We start from the raw sequence: 26,561 nt of genomic DNA, 5'->3' as shown, positions 1-26,561 counted from the left end.
GGCGTCGGGGTCTCCCCCCGGGGCGGGGGGCGGGGAGCGAGCCCCCCGTCCTCCGCCGTGCCAGGTGACAGCCCTCCTTTCCTTTCCTTTCCTTTCCTTTCCTTTCCTTTCCTTTCCTTTCCTTTCCTTTCCTTTCCTTTCCTTTCCTTCCCTTCCCTTCCCTTCCCTTCCCTTCCCTTCCCCTTCGCTTTCTTTCCTTCCCTTCCCCTTCGCTTTCTTTCCTTTTCCCTTCCCTTCGCTTTCTTTCCTTTTCCCTTCCCTTCCCCTCCTTTTCTTTCCTTTTCCCTTCCTTTTCTTTCCTTTTCCTTCCTTTTCTTTCCTTTTCCTTTCCCTTCCTTTTCTTTCCTTTTCCTTTCCCTTCCCTTTCCTTTTCCTTTCCCTTCCTTCCCTTTCCTTTTCCTTTCCTTTCCTTTCCTTTCCTTTTCCTTTCCCTTCCCTTTCCTTTTCCCTTCCCTTTCCTTTTCCTTTCCCTTCCCTTTCCTTTCCTTTCCTTTCCTTTCCTTTCCTTTCCTTTCCTTTCCTTTCCTTTCCTTTCCTTTCCTTTCCCTTCCTTTCCTTTCCCTCCCGGGCGGCGCCCACAACCCTCCGTCCCGCTCTGCCCCTCCTCGCCGTCCGACTCGGGCCCGAGCACTGTTCTAAGCGCTGGGCTACTGCCTCGGCGCCGGCACCGTGACGAGGGTATTTCTCCCACCGCTCGCTCTGTGCCGACCCTTCTTCTGAGCGCTGGGCTGGCTGATGGTAATAGTGATGATGAGGGTATTTATTAGGCGCTCACTCTGTGCCGAACCTTCTTCTAAGCGCTGGGCTGGCTGGTGATAATTGTAATAATGAAGGCATTTATTAAGCGCTCACTCTGTGCCGAGCCTTCTTCTAAATGCTGGGCTGGCTGATGGTAATAGTGATGATGAGGGTATTTATTAGGCGCTCACTCTGTGCCGAGCCTTCTTCTAAGCGCTGGGCTGGCTGATGGTAATAGTGATGATGAGGGTATTTATTAAGCGCTCACTCTGCGCCGAACCTTCTTCTAAGCGCTGGGGCCTTTAACAGTGATAATGAATGATGAGGGTATTTATTAAACGCCCACTCTGTGCCGAGCCTTCTTCTAAGCGCTGGGGTATTTAACAGTGATAATGAATGATGAGGGTATTTATTAAGCGCTCACTCTGTGCCGAGCCTTCTTCTAAGCGCTGGGGCAGCTGATGGTCATAAGAGAAGCAGCGTGGCTCAGTGGAAAGAGGCTTTGGAGTCAGAGGTCATGGGTTCGAATCCCGGCTCGGCCACTCGTCAGCTGTGTGACCGTGGGCGAGTCCCTTCACCTCTCTGGGCCTCAGTTCCCTCATCTGGAAAATGGGGATGAAGACCGGGAGCCCCACGTGGGACGACCCGATTCCCCTGTGTCCACCCCAGCGCTTAGAACAGTGCTCTGCGCATAGTGAGCGCTTAACAGATACCAACATTATTATCATTAATAATAACTGCTGGTATTCGTTAAACGCTTACTTGTGTGCCAAGCCTCCTTCCAAGGGCTGGGGTAGATGAGAATGATGATGAATGATGAGGGTCTTTCTCAGGCGCTTACTATGTGCCGAGCCTTCTCCTAAGCGCTGGGGTAGCCGGTGATAATGACTATAGTATTTGATGAGCGCTCACTATGTGCCAAGCCTTCTTCTAAGCGCTGGGGTAGATGACGATGATGAATAAGGAGTGTATTTTTTTTAAGCGCTCCTCACGCGCCAAGCCCTGTTCTAAGCGCCGGGGTAGATTCATCCCTTCATTCGATCTATTTTTTGAGCGCCGACCGTGTGCGCGGAGCACTGGACTGAGCGCTTGGAAAGCACAATTCGGCAACAGAGACCATCTCTGCCCGACCGCGGGCTCACGGTCTAAAAGATAACGATGATAATGAATGATAAGGGTATTTGTTGAACGCTTACTATGTGCCAAGCCTTCTTCTAAACGCTGGGATATTTAACGATGATAATGAGTAGTGGGGGTATTTCTCAAGCGCTTACTTAATAATAATGATGATAATGTCGGTATCTGTTAAGCGCTCACTATGTGCAGAGCACTGTTCCGAGCGCTGGGGTAGACGCAGGGGAGTCAGGTCGTCCCACGTGGGGCTCCCGGTCTTCATCCCCATTTGACAGATGAGGGAACTGAGGCCCAGAGAAGTGAAGGGACTCGCCCACGGTCGCACAGCTGACGAGTGGCGGAGCTGGGATTCGAACTCATGACCTCTGACTCCAAAGCCCGGGCTCTTTCCACGGAGCCACGCTACTGTGGGCCGAGACTTCTTCTAAGCGTTGGGGTAGCCGGTGATAATGATTATAGTATTTGATAATAAGCGCTCACTATGTGCCAAGCCTCGTTCTGAGCGGTGGGGTAGATGACAATAGTAATGAATAACGAGGGTATCTTCGAAGCGCCCGCCGTGTGCCGAGCCCCGTTCTAAACGCTGAGGTTGATGAGAATGATGAATAACGAGGGTATTTTTAAGCGCCCGCTATGTGCCGAGCCCTGTTCTAGACGCTGAGGTCGATAATAATAATAATTAATGATTAGGATATCTGTTCAGCGCTTACTACGTGCCAAGCTCCGGTCTGAGCGCTGGGGTCGATGAGATGACATTAATAATTACTAATCAGGGCATTTGTTATGCGCTTACTATGTGCCAAGCTCCGGTCTAAGCTCTGGGGTTGATAAGATAATACTAATAATTAATACGTAGGGCACTTGTCAGGCACTTACTATGTGCAGGGCATTTGTTATGTGCTTACTTTGTGCCAAGGCTTGTTCTAAGTGCTGGGGTAGATGATGATAATAATAACAATGACTAATTAGGGTGTCCGTTAAGCACTTGCTATGTGCCGAGCCCTCTCTGAGTGCCGGGAAAATGCGAGGCGATCAGGTTGTCCCACGTGGGGTTCGGGGTCTTCATCCCCATTTGACAGATGAGATGACTGAGGGCCAGAGAAGCCAGGTGGCTCTCGTCAAGGTCACCCAGCAGGCAAGGGGCGGAGGCGGGATTAGAACCCACGACCTCCGAGTCCTACGCCACGCTGCTTCTCGAGCCTTTGAGTTGGAAGCGGATGCGCCCCCCCAAGGACCTCGGCATGAGGTCCAGTAAGGGCCCGGGGGCGCTCCGACAATCGCCCGCAGACCATTTCTCGAAGCCCGGCAGGGAGCCGAGCGCTTTAACCGCCCTCCCCGCCAGAGGATGGACGAGAAACCCCAGCCGCCAGAAGGGCGACGAGTCGCCCGTACGAACGTTCCCTCTAGACCGTAAGCCCGTTGTGGGCGGGGTTTGTCTCTAATAACGTTGGTATCTGTTAAGCGCTTACTATGTGCAGAGCACTGTTCTAAGCGCCGGGGGGGATACGGGGTCATCGGGCCGTCCCACGTGAGGCTCACGATCGTAACCCCCGTTGTCCAGACGAGGTCCCTGAGGCCCAGAGAAGTGACGTGACTCGCCCACAGTCACCCAGCTGACAAGCGGCCGAGCCGGGATTCGAACCCATGACCTCTGACTCCCAAGCCCGGGCTCTTTCCGCTGAGCCACGCCGCTCCTCTATTCCCGCGCTGTACTCTCCGAGCGCTTAGGACAAGCCCTCGGTGAATACGACTGAACGAATGATCCCCTTCCTAGCTAGACCAGGCGAGCAAAATGATGCCTAGAGAGAGAGGCACGATTAAGGGTATTCATCGAGGGCTTAGTGGGCGCAGAGCACTGTACTAAGCGCTGGGGAGAGTACAGTAGAGCATCAAACGTCGGGAGACGCAGAGCAGGGGTCCCGGTCCGAACCGAGAGCCCCGTGCCGGTCTCCGGGGCGCAGTTCGGCGCTGGGCGCGGAGGAAGGATTCCCCAGAGGTCGGGGATGAGACGCGTAACGTGCCGCCGCCGGTCTCCATTCCCCTCCCCCTCCGCCCCCCCGGCCTTCTCTTCCCCCAGGCGCCGTCGGGCCTCCGGGGGCTTTCCCGCCATGGACTCGACGTCCGCCGCCAACGGCACGGGCCCGGAGCACAACTCGCCGACCATCCCGGCGGTGATGTTCATCTTCGGCGTGGTGGGCAACCTGACGGCCATCGTGGTGCTCTGCAAGTCCCGCAAGGAGCAGAAGGAGACCACCTTCTACACGCTGGTGTGCGGGCTGGCGGTCACCGACCTGCTGGGCACCTCGCTGGTCAGCCCCGTGACCATCGCCACCTACGTGAAGGGCCAGTGGCCGGGCGGGACGGGGCTGTGCGAATACAGCACCTTCATCCTGCTCTTCTTCGGCCTGTCGGGGCTGAGCATCATCTGCGCCATGAGCGTCGAGCGCTACCTGGCCATCAACCACGCCTACTTCTACAGCCACTACGTGGACAAGAAGCTGGCCGGCCTCACGCTCTTCGCCGTCTACGTCTCCAACGTGCTCTTCTGCGCCCTGCCCAGCATGGGGCTGGGCAGCTCCAAGCGCCACTTCCCGGACACCTGGTGCTTCATCGACTGGAGCACCAACGTGACCACCCACGCCGCCTTCTCCTACATGTACGCCGGCTTCAGCTCCTTCCTCATCCTGGTCACGGTGCTCTGCAACGTGCTGGTCTGCGTGGCGCTCATCCGCATGCACCGGCAGTTCGTGCGGCGGACCTCCCTGGGCACCGACCACCACCAGCAGCAGCGGCACGCGGCCTCCGCGGCCACCCTGGCCACCGCCCGCCTCGGCTCCGGCCCGGGGTCCTGCGCCGTCCCCCGGCTCGGCGACCTCCGTCGCCGCCGGAGCTTACGCCGCATCGCCGGGGCCGAGATCCAGATGGTCATCCTGCTCATCGCCACCTCGGTGGTGGTGCTCATCTGCTCTATCCCACTGGTGGTGAGTCCCCTCCGCGCCCGGGGTGGGAGACTGGGGGGAAGGGGGTCGCCTGCTCCTCTTTTTTTATGGCATTTCAGTGCTTTCTCTCTTTTTTTTTTAATAACTGTAGTTGTTAAGCGCTTACTATGTGCCACGCACCGTTCTAAGCGCTGGGGTAGATGCCGAGGTCATCAGGCCGTCCCACGCGGGGCTCACAGTCTTCATCCCCATTTCACGGATGAGGTCCCCGAGACCCAGAGAAGCGAAGGCACTCGCCCAGGGTCACAGCAGACAAGTGGCGGGGCCGGGATCGGAACCCACCACCTCCGACTCCCAAGCCCGGGCCCCTTCCGCTGAGCCACGCTGCTCCGCTTGTGCCGGGCTCTGCGCTAAGCGCCGGCGTAGAGCCGAGCCCGTCAGGTCGGACCCGGTCCCCGTCCCGCATGGGGCTTACAGTCTTGATCCCCGTTTTACAGATGAGGGAACGGAGGCGCAGAGGAGTGAGGTGACTTGGCCGAGGTCGTCCGGCGGGCAGGTGGCCGAGCGGGATTAGGACCCAGGTCCTTCTGACTTTCGGGCCTGTGCTCTCTCCGTGAGGTCGTGCTGCTCCTCTTCTGCCCTCCCCGCCGGGGGGCTGAGCCTGGGTCCCCCTGCCCTTCCCCTCCCCTCCCCTCCTGGACCACCTCTGCCCCCTGGTGGAGGGGCATCAGAAACTCTGCTAGTACTCCCCCCTCCTAGTACTATCAATGCTTCAGACGGTGTCTTTGCTAAATAATAATGACGGTATTTAATAATAACGATGGTCCTGGTTAAGCGCTTACTATGTGCCAAGCACCGTCCTAACCGCTGGGATACATACAAGGTAATCAGGTTGTCCCACGTGGGGCTCACAGTCTTCATCCCTATTTTCCGGATGAGGTAACTGAGGCCCGGAGAAGTTAAGTGACTTGCCCAAAATCGCACAGCTGACAGGTGGAGGAGCCGGGATTAGAACCCGTGACCTCTGACTCCTAAACCCGGGCTCTTTCCACTGAGCCGCGCTGCTCTAATACTCACCCTGGGCACCGTTCTGCAGGACGATAGCGTCAGTTGACCCAATCTCTCCCCCTCCGGGAGCTTTACAGTCTACTGGGCAGGTCGGGCATGAAAATAGTTACCGATAGGGGTAGGAACAGAGTACAGAGATATCTATTCCGGTCAATCGTATTTATTGAGCGCTTACGATGTGCCAAACGCTTGGGAGAGTCCAAGGGAACAGTGAACGGATACACTATAAGTGCTGTGGGGACTAAAATGGTCGTCATTTAGTGCTCGCTGTGTGAAAGGCGCGGGAAAGAACTATGTGGTTGAAGTGTGGACCGGTCCCTGGCCCCTAAGGGACTCACACTCTTTTCCCTCTCCCTTTTCTCCCGCTTCTTTGGAAATGCTCTGACCCAGATTTTCCTTCCTCCCTTGTCACTTCCTAGAAATAGCCTGCCCCACCCCCCCTTTGGAGATCTCCGGATCAGGGGGAAGGAGAGGCAAAGTGCACCTTATGGTATTTCCTCTTGCCCTCCGCTCTCTACGCTGTTCTTCTGGTTTGGGGTTTGTTTTTTTTTATCGTTTCACTTTTCCTTTGCTGTCCATCCCTAACCTGCCCCTGCTTCTTCTTAGCTTGTGAGTCCCTGGAAGGCCAGGGACCCCGTCTGATTCTCCTCTGTGTACTTTTTTCCCCAGTGCTTCTTAAAGTCTGTTGCCCTGAGCTGACGCTTAATGAATATTACTACCGCTCCCGCTCCTCCTCCTCCTCCTCCTCCTCCTCCTCCTCCTCTGATTGATATTGCATCTGACGCTTCCCCCTCCCTATTATTCTTTGCTTCCTTCTCTCCCTTGCGTTCCCCCACCGTCCCCCACTCTCCCCACCCTGGAATCAAATGCCCAGAACCTTAGATTCAATTTCAGAAGACTGCAGAATGCAAATCCCCATTTTGCAACTGAAGGGGAACGTTTGGCGGAAAGGGGCTTCGTCCTCATTTCGCTGAAACCCCGGAGCGTCCACTCCCCCTTAAGCGAACGAGCTACCGTCCCGCCGGTTCGTAAAAATGACCTGGAATACAGGAGGCCCCCGGGTTCTCGGCTCGCCCGTGCCTAATCTTGCAAGAGCGGGACGGACTGCCGGACCTCGAAGCCGGCCGGAGCCGACCGCAGATGCAGCTCGGGAGATCTGTTAGAAATTGGCATTTCTAAGGAGTGATTCCAGCGGAGTTCCTCCGCCCAGCACTTCACTCCTGGAAATTCAACCCTGCTTGCAACCGTCTTCCTCCTCCGGGTCTATGGCTACAAGTAGGGTAGCCCCACTAGCCGGGCCCGGTAACGTCGAGGCGGGACCTTGCGGTCGAATTAGGGGGCTTTGGATCCCGGCTGTTTTCGTGGAATGGAGGAAGGGGTTGGAACCAGGGCACATGGCCAGCCTAGAGCCTACAGACAGATGCAGGATAGGCCTGGCCGAGGGTCCTTTAAACCGATGAAAGGACCCTGATGTGAGCTGCAGAGCTGAGTCCGTTGAGCCCCGCTCGTAGATTTTGCTCTCTCGGTATTGGCAACGCACAGTGAAGTGATGGGAGCGTCTCCCTCGCCCCTCCAGAGGTCGGGAGAGCCCCCCTCCCCCCCCCCCCCCCCCCGCAGCCGGCATTCGTCTCCCTGCAGAGCTCGGCGGCGCTTCGGAAGGGAGAGAGGTAGAGAAGCAGCACGGCCTAGTGGACAGAGCACGGATCTGGGAGTCAGAGGACCTGGGTTCTAATCCCCACTCTGGCAGTTGCTCGCTGGGAGATCTCGGGCAAGTCACCTCACTTTTCGATGCCGAGGAAAAAGGGGGATTCGATACCTCTCCTCCCTCCTACCTATGGACCGTGGGACAGGGACCGCATCCCACCCGATTAGCTTCCATCCGCCCCAGTGCTTAGAACAAGTGCTTGACACACAGGACAGGGACCGCATCTGACCTGATTAGCCCAGTGCTTATAACCGGTGCTTAGCACGTAGTAAGCACCTAACAGATATAATGATAATAATATTAAATGCTAAGCTTCTCGAGGGTAGGGATCATGCTTACCAACTCTCTTATGAGGAGCAGCGTGGCTGAGTGGAAAGAGCTCGGGCTTGGGAGTCAGAGGTCATGGGTTTGAGTCCTGACTCTGCCCCTTGTCAGCTGTGTGACTATGGGCAAGTCACTTCACTTCTCGGTGCCTCAGTTCCCTCATCTGTACAATGGAGATGAAGACTGTGAGCCTCACGTGGGACAACCTCATTCCCCTGTATCTACCCCAGCGCTTAGAACAGTGCTCTGCGCGTAGTAAGCGCTTAACAAATACCAACATTATTATTATTATTATCCGGTACATTCCCCAGTGCTTATTAGCGGTAATTAACAACAATAATAACGGTATTCTAATAATAACTGTGGTATCTGTTAAGAGTTTACTATGTGCCAAGCACTGTACTAAGCGCCGGGGTAGACAGGAGGTAATCAGGATGTCCCATGGGGCTCACAGTCTGCAGAGGAGGGAGAAACCCGAGTAAACATCTATTGATCACCTCTGATTGAGTGACCGAGGCACCGGCGGGCTAAAAACCCGGCCTTGGCATTTTCCCCTCTAGTCTGCTAACTCCTCGTGGGCAGGGGTCTTGTCTATGCATCCTATTGTACTGAACTCTCCCAAGTGCTCGGACGGTGCTCTGCACGCAGTAAGCGTTCAGTAAATATCACCGACCGATTTCAACCGTTCCGCGGTTCGCAAAGCCAGGACAGTAGCCTGGAATACTAAGGGATTTTTAGCCCGTGAATTCAGGCAAGGGTCGACCCGAATTGGGCCCCGGGACCCTGTTTTAGAAAGAACTTGCTAAAAAAGGCTACGTCTTCGGTCCTGAACTTTTAGGAGAATGAAATGGCGATTCGAGCCCCAAGACCTGTGATTTGGGGAAGAGAGGGACGAGCCCCTCGGTTGTCGGCTGCAGCGGGAGCCCCCGGAGGTTGAGGAAAAAAAGGGGTGGGGGAAGTAGCCGGCGAAACCCTTCGGGTTGCCTGGACAAACTAAGGTAGAAGGGTGAGATAGCTGAGGTCGGGCACCTTGGGCAACGGATGTGGAGGGTTGAAAGGCAGAAGAGAACAATGCTCTGCTAACACACGGCCAGACCCTGGACCCTGGGGACCGGGTCCGGCCTTGTCTGGAAGGGAAAGTTGCCCATCTTTGACCCTTCCATAGGCGTTTAAAGTCGCTGCTGAAATTGCAGATAAAGGGGACCCGGAGACCAGCATTATCGAAAGTGTTTGACAAGATTAAGGGGAGGAGTGGGGGAAGGGTGGGGAAGCAGCGGTGAGCCTGCATTTCCCTTTTTTTTTTCTTTCTCTCTGGTATCGGTCGAGCGCGCCCTATGTGTCAAACACCCTCCTAAGCACTGCGGCAGGTACAAGTCAAATAGGTCAGACACATCCCCTGTCCCCCATTTGGAGGGAGAACAGGTATCCCCACTTTACAGTTGAGGAAATTGAGACCCAGAGAAGTGAAGTGACTCGCCCAAGGTCACGCAAGCAAGCAAGAGGCAGAGCCAGGATTAGAACCCAGCTCCTTCTGACTCCCAAGCCCGTGCTCTCTCCACTGGGCCACGCTACTTCTTGGTTCGAGCAACGGCTTGAGCCGTAGGAAAACGAGGAGGAGGGAGGAAGGCGACTCGGAAGTGGAGAATGAGGCAGAGTCCGTTACGCCCGGGATCCGAGACATTGTATCAGCAGCAGCATTTAGTGAGCGCCCATTTGATGTGGTGCACTGTAGTCGGAGCTCAGGAATTACAGAACAACCCGGTGACCCCTTTCCTGCCTCAGAAGGGCCGGACACTCTAACGGAGGAGACAGACCTAAAAAACGTGACAACCACAGTGGCTGAAATCAAGAAATTTAGCCGACACAAATCCACAGGTGGATCGGAGTTCAGTTCGGCGCTTTTCCTTTCGACCGGCCCCGCTGAAGCCCACTCGCGGGATGAACGTATTCGTAATTTGTTCATTTCTGTAAATGGCCGTCTCCCGCTCTAGACCGTAAGCTCACTGTGGGCAGGGAATGTGTCTGCGAGCTTCATTCAATCCTATTCATTCAATCGTATTTATTGAGCGCTCACCGTGTGCAGAGCACTGTCTTTAACACTTGGGGGAGTACGCCATGACACTAAAACGAGCGCTTAGTACAGTGCCCTGCACACAGTGAGCGCTCAATAGATACGATTGATCGATTGACGGGGAGCGAATCTTCAGTTAGGAGAAAAGATTGGAGAAGTTCCAGCAACGCACCTGGTAGAAGAAAACCAGCCCAGCTACGTCCACTTGAGCTAGACGAGGAGCTCGTGGAAAGCCTTGAAGGGAGAAGTCTTGGGCAGATTGCAAACTACGGGGCTGGGCTGGAATCTGGGATTCATTCAATCGTATTTATTGAGCGCTTACTGGAGGTAGAGCGCTGTACCGAGCGCTTGGGAGAGCGCAATACAATAAACGGACACAGCCCCTGCCCACAACGAGTTTACGCTCCAGAGGATGGCAGGACACGGAGCGGGGAGAGAAGAAGGATGATCGGCGGAGCCGGCCTCGAGGATAAATACGCAAAGAGACGCGGGCGTAGACTGAGTACGGTGCTTCGCACACGGTAAGCGCTCAATAAATACAACTGAATGAATGAACTAGAGAAACTCCCTTCCCCAGGCAGAATACCAGCTAGCGCAGCGCTGAAGCCGGATCGATTTCTGGCTGCTAATGTTTACCGCTGGCAGGGGTGATAATGATCGTCCCATCTGGGGTCTAGGCACATACGTTGATTCCCTGCAGGATCTGGAAAGGAATCTTCTCTCCTTCCTGGTGAGTTAAGGGAGTAAGCAGTTTGCCGTCTTCCTGCGAGGGGAAAAACGATAACCGCCGTGAGTGGCAAGATGCCAGGGGGAAACGTACCCGCGATCCGGTGTGACCCGGCCCACTTAGCGATAATGATGGTATTTGTTAAGCGCTTACTATGTGCAAAGCACTGTTCTAGGCGCTGGGAAATACAAGGCAGTCAGGTTGTCCCACGTGGGGCTCACCATCTCAATCCCCATTTTACAGGTGAGGGAACTGAGGCACAGAGAAGTGAAGTGACTTGCCCAAAGTCACACAGCCGACTTACCGGACGGTACTGGCCTGGGTAAGGCTAGCTGACGGTTGGCATTTGTTCGGCCCTTACTACGTGCCAGCCCTTGAACAAAGAGCTGGGGTAAACACAGAGTAATCAGGTTGGACCTAGTCCCCGTCCCACATGAGGCTCACGGCCTAAGCAGGAGGGAGTAGGATCGAATCCCCATTTTACAGTTGAGGTAACTGAGGCCCAGGGAAGTGAAGTGACTTGCCCGAGGTCACACAGTAGGCAAGTGGCAGAACCGGGATCAGAACCCAGGTCCTCGGGCTCCCTGGGCCACGCCGCTTCTCGTACGAGCTAATCGAGTTGGAAGCAGTCCACGTCCCACAAGGGACACACGGTCTTAATCCCCAGCTGACAGATGATTTCTTCTGTCTGCTCTGAACCATTTGTCTCTCGAACGCCAACCCGGATCTGGGTATATCAGATTAGGAGAAATAGCACCTCTAATTAGAGGAGCGGCCCGAGAACAGGTTTGAGGAGGCCAGAACAGGAGACGAAGCGTACGTCGGGTTAGCTTTCGTCGCAGAGCGTTTGAAGGGGGACAGCCGCGGGATCCTAAGACGGGCAGCCCCCTCGCCCTTTTTCAAAGCCCGGTCCTCGTCAGATTCTCCTGAGCCCCATTTCTCGTTTCCCTCGCCCCACGGCTCGATAGGTTCGAGGCATCTGCTGGCAGCGCACCATCCGGAGATCTCGTTGCCTCGAAGCAGAAAGACGGGCTGAGTCACTCAGATGAGGAGACGGCAAACCGCCTGTTGGATCCCTCGGGTCCCTGCCCCATTTGCAGAGAGAATCCCGCTTGGGTCATTTTAATTAAGTCCGTCTTCACCGGGGAGCGCTGGCAAACAGGAAACTCCGCATTCTTCTGTGGACAGTTTTGGACTCCCGGAAGCAAATATTATTTCAGAAGAAGAAATTGCTGACCTGGGCCGTTCGATTTCACTCGAGCCTGGGGTCGATTAACTTTTTAGGAGAGACTTGGGCCGAGCCAGAGACGGACACGCTTCTCGCCTGGCGAGCGATCCGGAGGACTCGAGCCGGCGATTTACTTTCCGGCCCAAGAGTTCCAAACGTTTGCCTCCGCGAGATCGATTCATCCGCCTGATCTTGTATTTGCCTGGGCGTTTGGCTGGGGATCTGGGAAGACGGGTGGAAGATATCGTTAATGGAACTTCTGTGCCAGCTGGGTGGATCCGAGTGCTCTCGGGGGCGGTGGATTGCTTAGCGCGGAGGGTTCGTTTCACGTCGCGAGTAGAGACGAACTGCCGTGGGAAACTGAAGTGCACCTCATTTAATGGGCAGTAACGGGAGAGGGTCCATTATTCGCCATCGCTTGCTCAGCCAAGTCATTTCTAAATCGATGAAATCAGATTCTGCTCAACTCTGCTACGGGGGGGCACCTCCTGCCGGTTGCGTCTCTTCGTATCAGAAGCATGCATTTCCTCCGAGGGACAATTATAATGACAGTATTGTCCCTTGACGGAAATGCACGAAAAACCGTCTCGAGTCGTTACTTGACGGCGAGCCGTGTGCTTGGTTTCTGGCTATGGAGATGTGGCTTAATGGATAGAGCCCCAATCTGGGAGTCCGAAGGGCCTGGGAGTCAGAAGGACTTGGGTTCTAAATCGAGAAGCAGGTGGCTCACTGGAAAGAGCAGGGGCTTGGAAGTCGGAGGTCATGGGTTCGAATGCCGAATCTGCCACTTGTCAGCTGTGTGACTGTGGGCGAGTCACTTCACTTCTCTGGGCCTCAGTTCCCTCATCTGTAAAATGGGGATGAAGACTGTAAGCCTCACGTGGGACAACCTGATGACCCTGTATCTCCCCCAGCGCTTAGAACAATGTTCTGCACGTAGTAAGCGCTTAACAAATACCGACATTATTGTTATTATTATTATTATCATTATTATTAAATCCGCTTACGCCACTTGTCTGCGGTGGCAAGTCACTTAACTTAGAGAAGCGGCATGGCGTAGTGGAGAGAGCACAGGTCTGGAAGTCAAAAGACGTGGGCTCTTGTCCCGGCTCTGCCACCTGTCAGCTGTGTGACCTTGGGCAAGTCGCTTCCCTTTTCTGGGCCTCAGTTACCTCATCTGTAAAATGAGGTTAAGGATTGCGAGCCCCATGTGGGACAGGGACCGTGTCCAACTTGATTTGCTTGGATCCACCCCAGCACTCAGTACAGTGCCTGGCACGTAATGAGTGCTTAACAAATAGCATCGTTATTATTGTCATTATTATTATCTACCCCAGCGCTTAGAACAGTGCTTGGCACATAGTAAGTGCTTAAAAGGAACCATAATTATTATTATTACTACAAGAGAATGAGATTAGACTCCATCCCCATCCAACATGGCACGCAGAGTCTAAGAGAATGGGAGAACTGGTATTTTATCCCCATTTTACGGCCGAGGACTCTGAGGTCCGGAGAAGCAAAGTGACCTGCCCAAGATCGCACAGATGGAGAGCGGCGGATTCGGGACTCGATCCCGGTTTTCCTGGCTCCCAGTCCTAAGATGTTTCCAGCAGGGTGGCTTAGTGGCGAGGGCACGGGCTTTGGAGTCGGAGGACGGGGGTTCTAATCCCAGCTCCGCCACTTGTCTGCTGTGTGACTTTGGGCCAGCTACTTGACTTCTCTCTTACCTCATCTGTAAAACGGGGATTAAGCCTGTGAGTGCCACGTGGGACAACCTGATGACCTTGTATCTACCCCAGCGCTTAGAACGGTGCTCGGCACATAGTAGACGCTTAACGAGTACCATCGTCATCGTTATTAGTATTACTGAATTTACCCTAGCCATCCCCAACGATAAATGGGATGAATCTGTGCCATTCTTAAAGCTGGAGGAACTTAAGTAATCGATCTATCGCTGGTATTTATGAAGCAGCGGCGCTGATGGTTTAAAAAAAAAAAAACATATTTCTAATGGAAACCCTGTCAGTCCCCACCTCCTCTGTGAGGAGCGGGCTTTCCTGAGGAGGGGAGGGCAGGTGGAGGCAGTGGTGGGTGAGTGGGCTGTCCGTGAGGGGAGGGGGGTAAGAGGGAAGGGGGGGGCAGCTATCTTCTGAGGAGGATGGGGGGGCGAGGCAGAGGAGAGGAGGGGGACAAAGGGGGTGCAGCTGCAGATTGACCAGAGACGGCAGTCGGACGGCAGGACTGGAGCCGAAGCAGCCGTTCCCAAGCCTGGTCCCACGTGGGCGGCGGCGTCTCCTCTCCCCCTCCCCAAGACCCCTCCCCACTCCCCCACCCCAGAGCACCCCTTCTACAGAACTATTCCTCGTATGGGAGCGGTTCCGGCTTCTTTTGTCCCCTCCCAAATGCTTAGTGCAGCGCTCTGTGTACAATAAGCACTTAATAAATTCCAGAGCCCCCTGTTCTAAGTGTGCGGAGGAACCCCGTTTGTTAGTGCTCCGTCAAGTTGGACGAGGGCATCTTGTTTATGTGTCCCTTTTTCAAGTGGATTATTTCAAGATGTGTTGTCTTCTGACTGGGATTCATTATATCCACAGTATAACCTTCCAACGCCCCAAAGTCCCAGAACGTATTTGCTGCGCTGAACGGCGGGGGCCTGTTTGACAAGAATTTCAGAGCAAATGTTTTAGATCTACCATCCGTGATTGGTTTGCTGGTCAGAACATTCCCTCACTCTGAATCAGGTTTCTGCCCTTGGAAGCAACGGGGAGGGTGATCTTTACTTCGCAGCAGTGGATGCTGTCTTTTTCTTGTTCCCCTTGAAGAAAATAGCGATGGAACATAAACTGGAAAGGGAAGCTCGTTCATTGCCATTCTCCTCGGGGAGTTGGAACTTCATTTTTGTGAAATGTATTTTTTTCTGGTGTGTGATGATTGCCCGACTCCCCGACTCCATCTCCCGTCGCAGATTCACCCATCCACTGCTTAAAATAGCCAGAGAAAGATCGCTCGGTGGTATTTACTGAACGCTTACTATTTGCCGAGCACTGTACTAGACGCTTGGGAGAATACAGTACAACAGATACGATACAGTACAGAAGAGGTATCCTTTTGGCTCATGTGATTTGAAGTAATATTTCCAGGGGAAGATGGATATATGAGATAGGCTGTAGCCCTTCCATTAAAGGATCCGATTGCCCTTTGCAGCTTGTGACGCACAGTTTTGTTGTTTTTTCATGGAATTTAAGGGCTGACTTTGTGCCAGGAACTGTACTAAGAGCTGAGGGAGATACAAGGGAACTGGGTTGGACAAGGACCCGTCCCACGTGGGGCTCACAGTCTTAATCCCCATTTTACAGATGAGGTAACTGAAGTATAGAGAAGTGAAGTGACCGCACGCAACTGGCCGGGCCGGGATTAGAACCCAAGTCCTTCTGACTGACTCCCAGGCCTGTGTTCTATCCACTAGGCCATGCTGCTTCTCAATCAATCAGTCATATTTATTATTATGACTATTATTATAGATTGTCATAATGTAATAATGGTGGTATTAATAATAATAATAATAATAATAATGTTGGTATTTGTTAAGCGCTCACTATGTGCAGAGCACTGTTCTAAGCGCTGGGGTAGACACAGGGGAATCGGGTTGTCCCACGTGGGGCTCACGGTCTTCATCCCCATTTTACAGATGAGGTCACTGAGGCACAGAGAAATGAAGTGACTTGCCCACAGTCACACAGCTGACAAGTGGCCGAGGCAGGATTCGAACCCATGACCTCCGACTCCCAAGCCCGGGCTCTTTCCACTGAGCCGCGCCGCTTCTCCAAGCCCTGACTACGTAACCAGCACTGTCCAGCGCTTAGTACAGTGCCCGCCACCTAGTAAGCGCTTAACAAATGCCATCATCATCATTACTGAACTCTGAGGTCCTACGGGGGCTCGCGCACTGTAAGTAGGAGGGAGAGCAGGTTTTACATTTTACAGATGACAACAGCTGAAGCCCAGAGAAGTTAAGTGACTTGCCCAGGGGCACATAACAGGCAAGTGGCAAAGGCGGGATTAGAACCCAGGCCCATGCAAGCGCTTATTGAGTGTGGACTACCGTACTGAGCTCCTGGGAGAGGACAGTCCTCAGACCGTGAGCTCCATGTGGGACGGGGAATCGCATCCAACCCGATCAACTGGTATCTTCCCCAGTGCTTACAAAGGTGTTGGACGTGTAGTAAGCACTTCCCTAATACCGGACTACAGTCAAATAATCCAACAGAGTTGGTAGATAATTATAGTATTTAAGCGCTTACTACGGGCCGGGCGCCGCGGTCCTTGCCCACTTCCTGCCTGTTTACTGTTCTACTGTACTCTCCCAAGAGCCTAGTAAAGTGCTCGGCTCAGAATACGCGCTCAATAAATAGGATCGAAGGAGTGAAAGAACGTGCCAGGTAGGGAGGCCGTGTGAGAGCCTCCCGCCATCACGAGTGCGTGGGGGCAAACGAGGAGAAGGGGTGTTGCCCAAGTTGCCCGGAATCGCCCGGACCAGTGGTGCAACCAGGATCCCAACTCGCGGTCCTCGTTCAGCCCGTCTCCTGGGCGGCCAGCGCTCCCGTCCTCCGCGCGGGCAGGAGGAGGTTGTCGCAAGCAGCGGGGGCCTATGTGGAAAGAGCACGGACCCGGGAGTCGCCGGCCCTGGGTTCTAATCCCAGCTCTGCCGCTTCCCTGCTGTGTGACCTCGGATGAGTCACTTCGCTTCTCTGGGCCTCGGTTCCCTGCTCTGTAAAATGGGGATTGAGACTGTGAGCCTGCCCCGGGACATAGGATCTCCCCTTGTGGGACCCGATTAGCTCGTATCTACGAGAAGCAGCGTGGCTTAATGGAAAGAGCCCGGGCTTGGGAGTCAGAGGTCGTGGGTTCTCATCCCGGCTCCGCCCCTTGTCAGCTGTGTGACTTGGGGCGAGTCACTTCACTTCTCTGGGCCTCAGCTACCTCATCCGTAAATGGGGACGAAGACTGTGAGCCCCACGTGGGACAGCCCGAGGAGTTCGTCTCTCCCCCGGCGCTTAGAGCACTGCTTGGCACATAGTAAGCGCTTAACAAATGCCAACATTATGATTACTATTATCACCCCGGCGCTTAGCAGGCTGCTCGGCCCATAGGAAGTGCCTAACAAATACCGTTATCATTATTTTCATCATAGTCGTTGCTGCTGTTTTAGTGATTACGCTGGCAGCCGTCCTCTGTGCCCGCTGCTGATTGGCGGTGGGTTCGTCCGTTCTCTAATCTAGCTTGGGTTTCTGGGCGATATTTTTTTCCCTCTCCTAAGGGGGACCAGGTTGCATCCGAGGGGAAAGTGGAGGGTGGATTCAGTCGTTGAACGGCAAGGAAAGAGGGGGCCCATCATGTCTGTCCAAGTGCGCGATAGACTCGAGGAGAGAAAGAAACTCTAAGGACAGAGCAGTTTTGCCATCTAGTGTTTGCAATTTTTCACTGCCTCCAGTATAAAATTACAGCCTGAAAGGGAAACCCGTGTCTCTTCTGTCATCCGTTCAGTTCATTCGGTCGTGTTTGTAGGGCGCTTAATGGGTGCAGAGCACTGTGCCGGCACTGTAATAATATTAATAATTGTGATACTCGTTAAGCGCTTACTAAGTGCCGAGCGCCACACTAAGCGCTGGGGTGGGTACGAGCAAACCGGGTCGGACGCGACCCACGTCCCAGGTGGGCTCACCGTCTCGATCCCCATTTTACGGATGAGGGAACTGAGGCCCAGAGAAGTGAAGTGATTCGCCCAGGGTCTCCCAGCAGACAAGGGGAGGAGCCAGGATTAGAACCCAGATCTTCCAGGCCCGTGGTCTACCCGCTACGCCCTGCTGCTTCTCTGTATTCTGTATAGTAGCATTTACTGAGTGCTTCTTCTGGGCATCGTTCTGTAAGCAGAGAAGCAGCGTGGCTCCCTGGAAAGAGCCCGGGCTTGGGAGTCAGAGGTCATGGGTTCAAATCCCGGCTCTGCCACTCGTCAGCTGTGTGGCTGGGGGCAAGTCACTTCACTTCTCTGTGCCTCGGTGACCTCGTCGGTAAAATGGGGATTAAGACTGTGAGCCTCAGATGGGACAACCTGATGACCCCGTATCTCCCCCAGCGCTTAGAACAGTGCTCTGCACATAGTAGGCGCTTAACAAATACCAACATTATTATCATTATTATCATTATTATCATTATTATCATTAGTGGCTGGGTACTTGTAAGCACTTAACAAATGCCATAATCATAACCTGAGAAGCAGCGTGGCCTAGGGGAAGGAATACAAGCCCGGGAGTCAGAAGACCTGGGTTCTAGTCCCGTCTCCGCCATTTGTCCGCTGTGTGACGTGGACGAGTCACTTCACTGGGCCTCAATTTCCTCATCTGTAAAATGGGAATTAAAGCTGTGAGCCCTACGCGGGACGGGGACTGTGTCCAACCTGATTAACTTGTATCTGCCCCAGCACTTAATACTGTGCTCGGTCCATAATAAGTGCTTAACCAGTACCATTAAAAAAACCAGAAAAGAGTATGGTGGACACACGTTGCAAGCATATAATAGGAACGAGAGTACAGAGAAGTAGTGTGGCCTAATCAAAAGAGCATGGGCTTGGGAGTCAGAGGTCCTGGGTTCTAATTCCGGCTCTGCCATGTGAGCTGTGCGACCTTGGGCAAGTCACTTAACTACTCTGGGCCTCTGTGTGCAGTGGATTTACATGCCACAGTTGTTGCCCTCAAAAAGTTTGAGAGAGAAAAGGCAGACACGGATTCTTTACAATTAGTGGGAACGGGGAGAAAAAAAGAGATGCATTTGGAGATAGCAAGAATGAGGAAACATGGATAGGTGAAGAATCAAGGGATTTGATAATGGTTGTGATATCTATTATGTGGTCACTACGTGCCAAGCACTGTTCCACTCGCTGGAGTAGGTGCACGATAATCAGGTGGGAGCCAGTCCCTGTTCCACATGGGGCTCACGGTCAAAGCAGGAGGGAGAACAGGTAAAGAGTCTGGATGGGCTAACGTGACTTAGGAAGATGGGGATGGGGCACCTCTCCCCATGAAAGAAATAGCCTCAGGGATCAATAAGCGCTTGGTAGAGTGCTAAGCACTTAGTACAGGGCTCTGCCCACAGTAAGCGCTCGATAAATACGACTGAATGAACGAATGAACTCGGAGCCGCAGCGGGGCTTAGTGGCTAAAGCCAGGGCTTAATGGCTACAGCCTGGGCCTGGGAGTCAGAAGGACCTGGGTTCTAATCCCAGCTCCGCTACATGTCTGCAGGATGACCTCGGGCAAGGCACTTCACTTCCCTAGGCTTCGGTTACCTCACGTGTAAAATGGGAATTACGAGTGTGAGCCCCATGTGGGACTGGGTATGTGTTTAACCTGGTTAACTCGTATCTACCCCAGTGCTTAGAACCGTGCTTGGCACATAGAGAGTTCTTAACAAATACCATGATTATTATTATTATCATCAAGTGAACGATCTGGTAGGAGGAAAGAAGTCTCAATTGACGATCTCTTCCCAAGACCACAGGCCATATCATTTTTATCGTCTATACGCTTGGATCTGTGACTTCTGGCCTTTTGATATGCACCCAAACCCCACAGAACTTCTATACGTATCTTTAAATTATATATTATAGATTATTCATATTACTGTCTGCCTCTCTAGACAGTAAACTCGTTATGGGCAGGGAACGTGCGTGCTCATTCTGTGGTATCATGCTCTCTCAAGCGCTTAGTGCAGTGCTCTGCACATAGTAAGCACCCCCCTAAATACCACTGATTGATCGATGGATGGATTTTTAGCCGAAGGGAGTATGCCGGCCATTCTCCTGGCTTTGGGAGATGTCGCCGGTAATTCCGCGTGACCTCGGTCAAGTGACCTCACTTCTCTGGACCTCAGTTCCCCCACCTGGAAAACGGGGAATAAGACCGGGAGCCCCAGGTGGGACAGGAATTGTGTCCAACGTGAGTAACTTGGATCATCCCCAGCGGCCTAGAATGGCGCTTGGCGCATAGCAAGCGCTTCACAAGTAACCATCGTGGTTATTTCTAGTCGTGGATCCCGACGAGGTCGGGGAACGCCCCGCTGAGCCGGGAAGTTTCTCCAGCCTGGAGCTCTGCACGGAGAGGGCCGTTAATGGGCGCTCGGGGTGAGAATCTCCAACTTCCCCAGTTCACGGAGAGCTCGGAGCCGGCGGCTCGGCCGGTTCCGACCGGCTGCTTTTGGAGGCTGGGGGCGGCCGGGGGGAGGGAAGGGGGACTGAAATAGTTCCCTCGACATTCCGGGATTACAAGTTCCCCGGGCAGCTATTTCCAACGCCGAAGGAAGGCAGCTTTGGGCTTGCCTGGAAGCCGAGGCCTCCGGCTTCCACGCGGCACAGACTTGACTAGAAATACCTCTGATGAAATAAAGCGTTTCTGAGCTCTGCCCCAGACGTGATCCGGGGCGGGGGCGGGCATCGGCCCGGCACACTAAGGAAGGTTCACCCTCTCACTCTCCGAGGAGCGGAACGTTCAATCCGTTGCTTTCGTACTTTATGATCGCTGACAGGCGCCAGGGAGAATATAAGAACCAGAAAATCCAATTCAGATAGGGTCCCCGGGCCCCAAAGGACTCACAGTCCAAGGGAGGGAGGAGAGACCTGTGGAAACGAAGACCGTCACGGAAACGCGATGAAAACAAGTGAAAACGCTCAAAATAGCGAGAGGAATCGATGCGTCGACTCAACAGTGCAGGGAGGGAGAGGGAAGACAAGGGTTTGGGTGGGTAGGGAGCGGCCTAGACTCCCCAGTCAACCGAACAGTGGGATTTATTAAGCGTCCAGTCAGTCAATCAGTGGGATTTATTAGGCATTTACGGTGTGCGGAGCACTTTTTTTTAACGGTATCTGTTAAGCGCTCACTATGTGCTAGGCACTGTTCTAAGCGCTGGGGGAGATACAAGTTGATCAGTTGGACACAGTCCCCGTCCCCCATGGGGCTCGCGGTCGTCGTCCCCGTTTTCCAGGTGAGGTGACTGAGGCCCAGAGAAGTGAAGTGACTGGCCCGAGGTCACCCAGCAGACAAGTGGCAGAGTCGGGACTGGAACCCAGGTCCTTCTGACTCCCAACCCCGTGTTCTCTCCACTAGGCCACGCCGCTTCAGATGCTGCTCCACAGCACTGTACCGAGCGTCCGGAAGGGCACTCCAGTGGAGTGGCTAAGACGTGATGCCCAAGACATGATCCCTGCCCAGGAGGAGCATCCAACAGTCAGTCGATTGCATCCGTCGAGCGCTTGCCATGTGCGGAGCGCTGTACTGAGCACTTGGGAGCGTACAGTATAACAGTAATAATAATTATTACATTTGTTAAGCGATTACTATGTGCCAGTCACTGTACTAAGCTCTGGGGTGGGCCCCACCGCCCACCCCGCTCGCTCCACAGAGTTTAGTAGGAGCAAGGAGGGCGGTGAGGATGGAGGTTGGGTGTCTAGCCCCTGGTGGAGGCATGGATTTTTGAACGCCCCCAAAACAATAGAATAGCGATAATTATTATTATTGTAATCATTATAGTAAAGCACTCAAACACCTTGCCTCATCCTACGTCACCTCCCTGATCTCCTATTACAGCCTTAAATTAAAACCTATTAGACTACTCCACTCCTCTAGCGCCAGCTTCCTCACCGGGTCGTGATCTCGTCATATCTCGCCGCCCTTTCCCACGTCGTCCTTTCCCTAGGCTGGAGCTCCCTCCCCCTCCAAATACGCCGGCCCACTACCCTCTCCCAACCTTCAAAGAAGCAGCGTGGCTCAGTGGAGAGAGCCCGGGCTTGGGAGGCAGAGGTCACGGGTTTGAATCCTGCTCTGCCACTTGTCAGCTGTGTGACTGTGGGCAAGTCACTTCACTTCTCTGTGCCTCAGTTTCCTCATCTGTAAAATGGAAATTAAGACTGTGAACCTCACGTGGGACAATCTGATTACCCTGACAATCTACCTCAGAGCTTAGAACAGTTCTCTGCACATAGTAAGCGCTTAACAAATACCAACATTATTATTATTATTATATTATTAAGGTCACGTCTCCTCCAAGAGGCCTTCCCTGATTAAGCTCTCTTTTCCCCGTCTCCCTCTCCCTTCTGAGTCATCTGCGCACTTGATCCGTGACCCCCGGACATTTGATTTTCACCCCACCCCCAACCCCACAGCACTTATGTGCACATCTTTAGATATTATACATTAATTTATTCATATTAATGTCCTCTCCCCCTCAAGACGGTAAGATCTTTTCAGGCAGGGAATGTGTCTGTTCATTCTTCTGCGGCGTACTCTCCCAAGCGCTTAGTACAGTGCTCTGTACATAGTAAGCGCTCGATAAATACCATTGACCGATCGATTAAATAATCGCGGTATCGGTTAAGCGCTTACTATGTGTCAAGCATTATACTAAGCTCCGGGGTAGATAGAAGCTAATCAGGTGCCACATGGGGCTCACAGTCCAAGTAGGAGGGAGAACAGAAAGTAAATCCCCATTTTGCAGCTGAGGGAACTGAGGCCCGCACAAGTTAAGTGACTCGCTCAGGGTCACACGGCCAACATAAGACAGAGTCGGGATTGGAACCCAGATCCTCCATCTCCCAAATCCGTCATCTTTCCACTAGACCATGCTGCTTCTCTTCCCGGTATCTTTTTCAAAGAGGAGGAGGAAGAGGTGGAAGAGCGGGAAGAATAGAAGTAATAGTGAGAGGAGGGGGAGGGCCGGCAGCAGCAGCATTTATTGAGCATCCACTCGATGCGGCGCACTGTAGTAAGCACGTGGGAAATACCAAACGAGCAAGCGACACGTTCCCCGCCCACCGGGAGCTTTCTCCCTAATGAGAGATGGACGTAAAAGTAATAAAACATCGAACGTACAACCGAGCGAAGGAGACTGTAGGGTTGAGGACGGGTTTAAGTTCAGGATGTCCGGGCTAGAGATATTGCCGAGAGAGAGGCCCGTCCTGCTCTCACTGCTCAGCACGGCCTAGTGGATAGAGCCCGGGCCCGGCAGTCACAGGAACTGGGTTCTAATCCCGGCTCTGCCAAATGGGCAAGTCACTTCGCTTCCCCGTACCTCAGTTTTCCTATTCTCCCTCCTACTTAGGGAAGCAGCGTGGCCCGGTGGAAAGAGCCCGGGCTCCGGAGTCAGAGGTCGTGGGTTCGACTCCCGGCTCTGCCACTTGTCAGCTGTGGGACTGTGGGCGAGTCACTTGGCTTCTCTGGGCCTCAGTTACCTCATCTGTAAAATGGGGATTAACCGTGAGCCTCCCGTGGGACGACCCGATGACCCTGTATCTCCCCCAGCGCTTAACAAATACCAACATTATCATTCCTTAGACTGTGACCCCCGTGCGGGACAGAGACTGTGTCCATCCTAATTCACTTGTATCTACCCCAGTGCTTAGAACAGTGTTTGACATACAGTAAGTGCTTAAGACAGACCACTGAAAAAATGAAAAAACAAAAACCCGTGACTTTCCCTCTGAAGGGCCACATTAACGTCGCCAGCACAAGTTGTGCCCTCTTCTAGTCCCTTAGGGCCCGGACGACGTCTGTCCTTCACCGCCTCTGCCAAGCGACTAATCGCGTTGCACTCTTCCAAGCACTTAGTACAGGGCTCCGCACTCAGTAAGTAATACCACTGAGTCGGTGAGCGAGCAGCTTGTACGGAAGCCGCTTGGCCGAGTGGAAAGAGCACAGATCTGAGAGGTGCCTTCGCCCGCGTCAGTGCTCGGCGTGGCCTAGAGCCGGGCCTGGGAGTCGGAAGGACCTGGTTCCCGTTCCCGGCTCCACCACGTGCCTGCTGGGTGACCTCGGGCAAGTCACTTCTTCGGGACTCGGTCAAAGGGGGGATTCAAACTGCGAGCCCCATTTGGCACAGGGACGGGGCCCGACTTATCTCGTATCTACCCCAGCACATAGCACAGCGCCTAGGACGCAGTAAGCGTTTTACGAACACCCCGGTTATCGTTATTTCTTATTACGATTGCTATCATCGGTCCACGGCATGCACTGAGTGCGTGATAAACCCCCCAGGACACCAGCCCCGCCGGGTGACAGCTAAACGAGAAGCAGCTCCCAGGGCCCTCTCTGAATGTGTGTCTCTTCGCCCCGACCCCCACCGCAGAGGAGCCGCACGGCAGAGCGGATAGAGCCCGGGCCCGGGAGTCAGAAGGTCACGAGATCTAATGGCGGCTCCGCCACTCGTCCGCCGCGTGGCTCTGGGCGTGTCGCTTCGCTTCTCCGGGCCTCGGTTCCCCTCATCTGTAAAATGGGGATTAAGACCGTGAGCCCCACGCGGGCCAGGGATGCGTCCGGCCCGATTCGCTCGTGTCCGCCCCAGAGCTCAGGACGGTGCCCGGCACCTAGCGAGCGCCTAACTAATACCGCGACTGTCCTCACCAGGTGCGCGTCTTCGTGAACCAGCTGTACCAGCCGGACACGGTGCGGGACATCGGCAAGAACCCCGACCTGCAGGCCATCCGCATCGCGTCCGTGAACCCCATCCTGGACCCCTGGATCTACATCCTGCTCCGCAAGACGGTGCTCAGCAAGGCCATCGAGAAGATCAAGTGCCTGTTCTGCCGCATGGGCGGGGGCGGGCGGGCGGCCCCCCCCGGGCACCGCTTCCCCTGCGCCGACGGCCGCGTCGCCTCCTCCTCCTCCTCGGCCTCGGCCTCGGCCCGCTCGCGCTCCTTCCTGTCCCGGGAGCTGCGGGACGTCAGCAGCACGTCCCAGACCCTCCTCTACCTGCCCGAGCTCAGCGAGGGCAGCCTCGGGGGGCGGCCCGCCCTGCCGGGGGCCTCGGGGACCCCCGCCCCCGACGGCTCCGAGGCCTCGGACGCCTCCCAGGGGCCCGACTCGGACAGCGGCCTGCTGGCGGGAGGGCCCGGCCCGGGCTCAGGCCCCGCCAGGAAGCCCCGCGGCCTGCAGGCCCTCTTCCCCAGCGAGACGTTGAACTTTTCCGAGAAGTGCATCTAGCCGGGGGTCGGGAAGGGTGGGGAGTGGGAGGGGGGGGCGACCCCCGCTTCGGGATCCCCAAGAGCGTCGAAGCGTCGGACGCGTGCGGCGAGAGGCCCCTCTCCGTGCCGGACGTCTGACCTCTCCCGCGTTCGGGAATCGGGGGGCTCGGGGACAGGATACCCCGAGCGCGCCCCTGCCCGGGTGAGGGGGTCCGGCTCCGGGACGGAGGGTACGTCGGCCGAGCCCGGAGCTCGACGGCGGGAGGGATGCACCGCTTTCCGACCGGACGGAGGGGTGGGGGGGGCCGAGTCCGCGACTGGCGGTCGGCCCTCCGGCCGGACGCCCGCCATCGTCTCGGCGGGCGGTCCGCTTAAGCGTCTCGCTTAAGCACGAAAATGTGAATTTTAACGGTCGTTTAAGCAAACGGAGAATACCAGCCGAAGTATTCCGGACCTTTTCTTCTCTATGAGAAGGTGAATTATGGACACAGAGTATGGCGAAAGAGAACGTGCGCCTCCGAGAACGCCGCCGACGGGACCCGTTTCCCAGTTTAGCCGGATTCTCCAGAGGCGCTGAGGGGTGATTCGTGGATTCTCCGTCGTCGAGCCGACAGACGGCCAAAGAGACGGGTGCCGTCTTTTAGTAACGACAAGGGAGTGGAAAAAAAAAACACATAACAATTAGACCCTAAAATTTGGAAAAGCACAGTCTGAACTGTGCCTATTCCAAGGTTTTTTTATTTTTTTTATTTCTAATTATACCAGAGGGGAACAAGACACGGTAGTAAAGATCCACCCCCGGCACCCGCCGTTTAAATAACGCAATGCAAATCGAGGCACGGTAACAGCAAGGCTTCGGGTTTTCCTTTTAACCGAAGTGACCGGAATCTCACCCGAACGCAGCCCGCGTGACCGGCTGGATCTGCCTCGGTATGTCGTCTTCACCAGCTTCGGAGGTGAGTCCGGAGAGCCTCCGGCAGAGAGCATTCGCCACCCCGACGTGTCAGAGGGCGGCGGGGTTGGCTTCTCTCCGAGGCCTCCGCGTTTGGCGTCGTCCTACACCTCGCTCTCCCTGTACAGAGACGTGGAAGGCCTTTTCTTTTCTTTGAAAGTGCTCGGCGTGTCCCGTGGCTTCAAATGTTTGTGAATTGCTCTTGTTGTAATGAAACTCTGAGCCTGATGTTGGTATTGTTTGAGAAGTCGTCGTACCAGCCCAGATCGTTTTGGAGATCGCAATAAAATGGTAACTTGGCGTTGGTGGTCGAGACTGCCCTTGATTTTCCAGCACTTAAACCCGATTCCTCTCAGGGAAGATGCCTTGCTCCAGATGATGATATTTCAAAGCTGTTATTGTTGTCTTCGTGAAGCGCTCTCCCCCGTAGACAGTGAGCTCTGTGGGGGCAGGGGTCGTGTCTGCTAAGTCTACCGCTCTGTACTCTCCCAGGCGCTTGGCACAGTGCTCTGCACACGGTAAGCGCTCAATAAATACCATTAATTGACTAATCCGTGCCGAGCAAAGTCCTGACTGTTGGGAAAAGGTGCAAGGACGCTGGATCAGTAACAGTCTCTGCGAGACTCGGCGGGCCCCAGACTCAAAGACAGGGAAGCGGCGAGGCACAGGCGC

General features: G+C 54.5%; 1 protein-coding gene across 2 annotated transcripts; it reads left to right on the top strand.

Annotated features, from left to right (window-relative positions):
* Positions 1 to 24,991, top strand: PTGER4 (prostaglandin E receptor 4). Of its 2 annotated transcripts, XM_029061451.2 has the most exons (3): positions 1 to 64; positions 3,950 to 4,853; positions 24,381 to 24,991. In XM_029061451.2, the coding sequence occupies exons 2-3, from the start codon at positions 3,981 to 3,983 to the stop codon at positions 24,954 to 24,956; spliced, it is 1,449 nt and encodes a 482-aa protein (XP_028917284.1). In that variant the 5' UTR covers positions 1 to 64; positions 3,950 to 3,980; the 3' UTR covers positions 24,957 to 24,991. The 2 variants fall into 2 exon arrangements, with proteins under 2 accessions (XP_028917284.1, XP_028917282.1); XM_029061449.2 differs by lacking the exon at positions 1 to 64 and having other exon boundaries at positions 3,563 to 4,853.
* The last annotated feature ends 1,570 nt before the right edge of the window (positions 24,992 to 26,561 follow it).

This window comes from Ornithorhynchus anatinus, chromosome 3, assembly GCF_004115215.2.
Source record: "Ornithorhynchus anatinus isolate Pmale09 chromosome 3, mOrnAna1.pri.v4, whole genome shotgun sequence".
Lineage (NCBI taxonomy): Eukaryota > Metazoa > Chordata > Mammalia > Monotremata > Ornithorhynchidae > Ornithorhynchus > Ornithorhynchus anatinus.
The sequence above is the reverse complement of the archived record's forward strand: the minus strand, read 5'-3'. Positions and strand labels throughout refer to the sequence as shown.